The 6000-nt window shown below is 32.5% G+C and overlaps 1 protein-coding gene across 1 annotated transcript in view; it reads right to left on the reverse strand.

The window, feature by feature from the left end:
• Cwo (clockwork orange) overlaps positions 1–4623 on the reverse strand; it is a 26118-nt gene extending 21495 nt beyond the window's left edge. Inside the window, exon 1 of the mRNA XM_064067601.1 lies at positions 4182–4623. Within this exon, the coding sequence (XP_063923671.1) occupies positions 4182–4246 (65 nt within the window). The 5' untranslated portion in view covers positions 4247–4623. The remainder of the gene's footprint in view (positions 1–4181) is intronic.
• Positions 4624–6000: the final 1377 nt, after the last annotated feature.

Genomic DNA, 6000 nt, shown 5'->3' on the forward strand with positions numbered 1-6000 from the left:
AAATTTGTCAGTTTCTGGATTTTTCAATTTTTGGACCTTCTGATTTTTCGATTTTCAGTTTTTCGATTCAATTTTCCGATTTTTTAAATTTTTGGATTTCTCGGCTTTTAAATTTTTCAATTTTTCAATCTCTAGATTTTTCGATTTTTCAGTTTTTCAACTTTTCAGCTCTTCAATATTTCTCTCGTCTGTGATTTCGGAAAACTGAAATCGAAAAAACTAAAATTTTGAAAATTCAAAAATTAAAATGTCGAAAAATTGAATAATCGAGAATCAAAACATTGAAAAATCTAAAACCGAAAAATCGAAAAAGTAAATCGTAAAGTCAAACAATCGAAAAACGGAAGAATCTAAAATTTAAAAATCGAAAAAGCAACAAATTGAGAAATCGAAAGATCGAAAATAGAAAAATAGAAAAATCCCAAAACTAAAACGTCGAAAAATTGAGAAATCGAAAAACCGAAAATTTAAAATATCGAAAAATTAAAAAATCAGAAACCGAGAAAATCGAAAAATTGAAAAAGTGAAAAAATGAAAAATCCAGAAATCGAAAAGTCAAAAAACAAAAAATCGACTCATCGAGAAATTGAGAAATCGAAAAGTAAAATAGAAACGTCAAAAATTCAATAATCGAAAAATTTTAAGATAGAAAAATTGAAGAACCGAAATTTAAAAATCGGTAAATAATAAATTGAAGTATCAAAAAATCGAGAAATCGAAAAAAACTAAAATTTTGAAAATTGAAAAATTTAAATGTCGAAAAATTGAAAAATTGTGAATCAAAACATTGAAAAATCGAAAAAGTAAAAAGTGGGAATATCGAAAAATCGAAAAGTCAAACAAACGAAAAATTGAAGAATCTAAAATTTAAAAATCCTGAAACTAAAACGTCGAAAAATTGGGAAATCGAAAAATTGAAAAATCAAAAACCGAAAAATTCGAAAAATTGAAGTGGGAAACTGAAAGAAAAATCGAGAAATCGAAAAGTCAAAAAAACAAAAATTCGATTAATTGAGAAACTGCGAAATCGAAAAATGAAATTTAGAACAATCAAAAATTGAATAATCGAAAAATTTGAAGATGGAAAAATTGAAGAATTTTATGATTTTTTTATTCCATCTCTTGACATCTTTTTTTTGATTTTTAAAATTTTTCCACTTTTCGATTTTTCAACATTTCAATTTTCGAAATTTTTCAGTTTCTGGATTTTTCGATTTTCAGTTTTTCAATTTTTTAATTTTTCGAATCTATTTTTTTTTTATTTTTCACTTTCTCGATATTTTGATTTCCCAATTTTTCGTCATTTCAATTTCGGAATATTCCAATTTCTTGAGTTTTCAGATTTTCGATTCAATTTTCCGATTTTTTTAATTTTGAACTTTTCAATTTCTCGATTTTTAAATTTTTCAGTTCTTCGATATTTCTCTCGTCTATGTCAATTTTAAACAATTTCCGAAACTATTGGACTTATTATTATAGTGAACCAAGAGTTATAAGGTTATATGGCCATCATAAAATCATCCCATTGTGTCGAAGTTAAGTTGTTTACAATAGAAAAGGTTTTAGGGTCGTAAATAACGTGTCCACTGCAGCTCGACCGGCTCTTGTGGTTTCGTTCAGGGGCGGCTTTCACTAAATATGAAAATCCACCATTCCACTATTTCTTTACTACCTGCAGCCGCTGAGGGTTCCGAAATAACCACTCGCTTTGAAAGCCGGCCCTGTTAAATATGAGCAAGAAATGTTTAGAAGATGATTTATTGCCAACCGGTAAGCTTAGTGCGAACCACACAAAGGGGGTATTTATTTGCGGTCAACTACTTTTATGATGGCCATATAACCTTATAGGTCTTGGTTCACTATATCAAGTTTTATTTATATTTTAGGAATGTCGTATAAATTTGAAAATTCGGAAAACTGAAAAATAGAAATATTGAAAATATGAAAAATCGAGAAATCGAAAAAACTAAAATTTTGAAAATTGAAAAATTAAAATGTCAAAAAATTAAAAAATCGAAAATCAAGAATTGAAAAATCGAAAACTGAAAAATTGAGGAAATGAAAAATCAGGAAATCGAAAAATTGAAAAGTCAAACAATTGAAAAACTGAAGAATCCGAAATTTAAAATTCGGTAAACAATAAATTGAAGAATCAAAAAATCGAAAAACTGAAAAATCTAAAATTAAAAAAAAAGTAAAAAATCGGGAAATCGAAAAATCGAAAAATGAGAAATCGAAAAAATGAAAATTTTAAAAATCGAAAACCTGAAAAGTTGAAAAATTTAAGTGAAAAACTGAAAAATCGAGAAATCGAGAAGTCAAAAAAACAAAAAAAAGATTAATCAAGAAATTGAGAAATCAAAAAATAAAATTTAGAAACGTCAAAAATTGAATAATCGAAAATTTTAAAAATCGAAAAATTGAAAAATCAAAAACCTAAAAAATCGAGAAATTAAAGAAGTGAGAAACTGAAAAATCGAAAAACCGAGAAATTAAAAAAACAAAAAATCGATTAATCGAGAAATTGACAAATCGAAAAATAAAATTTAGGTTAATTATTTAAATAAAAATGAAAATATCGAAAAATCCAAAAATTCCAACACTGAAAAGTCCCGGAAATAACGAATAATTGAAAAATCGTGGAAAACTCGAAAATTATAAACTGAGAAATCGAAATTTTTTTGTAAAACTCGGAATGTCCAAGATAAAAATTCAATACGGATTCATAAACCACAAGTTTAGTACCGTTTTAACATTTAAATGACAGTTATACGACATAAATTGTAACATGACATCATCAATTCCTGGGGAAGGCTGGATAAACGGAATTTTGATTAACGACTTACCATACTTCCGATAACCTCAACACGTTTGCAAGATTTCAAAGCATTCGATTTTGGAATTTCAAAGTAAAATTCTAAATTGGTCATTACACAATTTTGTTTTTTTTTCTCCAAAAATCTGGATGCTTAAAGTAAAAAGTCAACACGGATTCATAAACCACAAAATTTGACAACAATCAATCCGGTAGTTTCGGAGATTATCTGTATAATAAAAATTCGGACATGGGGATCTATTTATATTTCAGACATTGCGTGTAGATGGTAAAACGTAACCTAAAAATTTTGCATAGTAAATGCTATTTAAATTTTATAAAATAACAATCCCCGACAAACCATCATTTTTCCGTATGAATATAAGGCTGTATTTAGAGCAATATTTTTCTTAGGAACAGGTATAATAAAACATTATAAACATTCGAGTAAACCTTGTAAACATAAATAACACTTACCATTTAGCAGCGTAAATGAAAATAAATTCTTTTTATTGGCCAAAACTCACACAAACACGATTCAAACTAAAATAAAAAACTGCTAAGTTAAAATTTTTATTGCTACTTTTTGAGTTACCAATTGAGTCATGTGAGCTCTTATATTAGTATAACACATTGTTATAAAAGTTTGTCAAGGCGGATTCATAAACTACAAGTAGAGGAGTGTGTTATTTGGCTGTTTACCTCAAAAAAAAACACTGACGATTAATTATTTTATGCAATAACACGAATACGATTTATACGATTTTATTTTATAAAATTAGAAATTTAAGAAAATTATTCGGGCACAAGTCGTACTTCAGAGGCAAGGAAACTTCAAGATAACTACGTTTCCATGAATTATTTTGTGAATCTGTCAGAACGAAAAGAAAGGCGTGCAAAGTGTGAACCTGCGATCAGTGGGATCATTAACCATCTGTTGGCCGGCCGTAAAAATTAATTAGTATGTGACAAATGTACCGGATAAACGTATTTTTGATCCAACATCTGCAGATAAAACGGTACGAATTTGTGCCAATCCGTTCGATCGACTCTTCTGCGGTGTTTATTTACCGACTGTTAACCCCACACGTGTCGCCACGCTAGGTGAAATCCGCCAGTCCGGCCCTGCACAAGGGGTGGCGTACTTTTGGCAATCTCGCACTCCGATCGCGCCGTTAATTGCTATCACGTGCGCGTCCCGAAATAATCCGACTTCCTGCATAAATAATATTGCGTCAATGTGAAAAACGGCTCGAGGGGGGGCGCCCCTAGCCGAATTTTGTTTACCGTGAACGCGTCAGCGAATAACAAACCTCGTTTTATGATCGCAAAAGCGCGTCAAGCTGGACTGATTTTCGCGACTCACCCCTCGAACTTGACCCGCTGCAGGTTGGCCGAGTTCTCGTCCCAGTAGGCGTGCGTCATGTCCATTTTCCGACCAAGGGCTGTAAGGGCTTACCACATCACACGATAATATCGGCTCACGGAAACTTGTTACGCTCGCGGTCGCGCTTCGCTTTCATCTACTCCTCGGCCACTGAATCCACTCGGCGAACACGCTAGAGTACACGTGAGCAGAGCGTCTAATCCGCGACAAGGCGAAGCGGTGCGATGCCTCCGTCACTACGTGACTGCGGCCACATCGCCGCCGCCCGGAGTCGCAGCGCGGCTCCGGGCCGCCCCCGGGCGGGGGCGGCGGCGGACGTGCTTCGCGGATTGTTTGTTTGTGTGCACATGAGCCGGGAGATCACGTTTGGCGTAACGTGGAGGCCCACGTGATCCTTGCCATTATACCCATCCGACGGCTATTATGACTGGACACTTTCGACTCGTTGGGGATATTGAAATCGCTATGGGTTGGCATTGAGGTGGGCTTATGTAAACGGATTGCGTTCGTGGCGGCGTTGTATGGACGAAGGGGAATTTTTTCGGGGAATTTACGTCGCGGTTGTTGCAAAAATTGCACACGTGCACTAAGGCTCGACCCACAGCGGAAGGAATTTTTCGGAAGAGATTACCGGGTTTAAAATAAATGAGAAACGTGCGAGAGAATGAGGAAAATTCAATTCACTAAAAATAAGGTGTTATTGTCACAGTTACACCAGTGGCGGCGGTATGGCAATCAAGAAAATCGAGAACCGTATTTTGGAGTGTCATTTACACTACAACATTCGATATTCCCTGCCTACTTTAATGTTCTTTCAACGTTTCATTACCCCTATAATACGAAAAAATAGGTCCTTCTTTTCCGCCTGTCTGTCTGCCGTCTGTCTGGATTTTTATTAGACAGTTAGTCTCCGAAATTATCGAACCAATTGTTGTCAAATTTTGTATGTTGTTTGTAATTATTATTTTATATCATGTGAATAATAGAGCGCTAACCAAATTTGCCTACTCATCACCATCAACAGTGGAATCATCTCCAAATTTTACAATGGTAAAATGTGTTTTATGAGTTCGTTTTGAATTTTTACTTAGACTTGCAGATTATTGGGGAAAGAATGAAAATTCTGTAACATTTGCAATTTAACTTTGAAATTGCAAAACCGAATCATTTGAAATCTTTCTTCATTCTACTTTTTCAGTTTTTCGATTACTCAATTTGTTGATATTTCAGTATTATGATTCCTCAAATTTTGGATTTTAATATTTCATTTTTCGATTTCTCAGTTTTCCAATGTTTCAGTATTATGATTTTTCAATTTTCCGATTTTTTGACACATTTTTTCATTTTTCAAGATATTTTAATCTTTCACTTTTAAAATTTTAGAGTTTTCGATTTCTGGATTTTTTAGTTCTTGGATTTTTCTATTTTCGAATTTTCGATCTTTCAATTTTTCGGCTTCAATTTATTGGTTTTTCGACTTTGTGATTTCTTAACTTTTCGAATTCTCGATTTTTCGGTTTTTCAATTCTTCACATTTTCGATTTTTCAGGTTTTTGATTTTCCAGTTGTTCGATTTTTTGAGTTTTGGATTTTTCAACTTCGATTTCTCGACTATTCGATTTTTCTTTTTTTTGATTTTTCAATTTTTCGATTTTTCGATCTTTTGATGCTTCGTTTTTCGATGATTCAGTTTTTCCATTTTTCTGTTTCGAATTTTCGATTTTTTGGTTTTTCGATTTTTTAATTTTCGATTTCTTAATTTTTCGATATTTCAGTTTTTTTATTCTTCAATTTTCGC

Source organism: Zophobas morio, unplaced genomic scaffold, assembly GCF_036711695.1.
Source record: "Zophobas morio isolate AGI-343-1 ecotype UQ-CSIRO unplaced genomic scaffold, CSIRO_AGI_Zmor_V1 ptg000004l, whole genome shotgun sequence".
NCBI classification, from domain to species: domain Eukaryota; kingdom Metazoa; phylum Arthropoda; class Insecta; order Coleoptera; family Tenebrionidae; genus Zophobas; species Zophobas morio.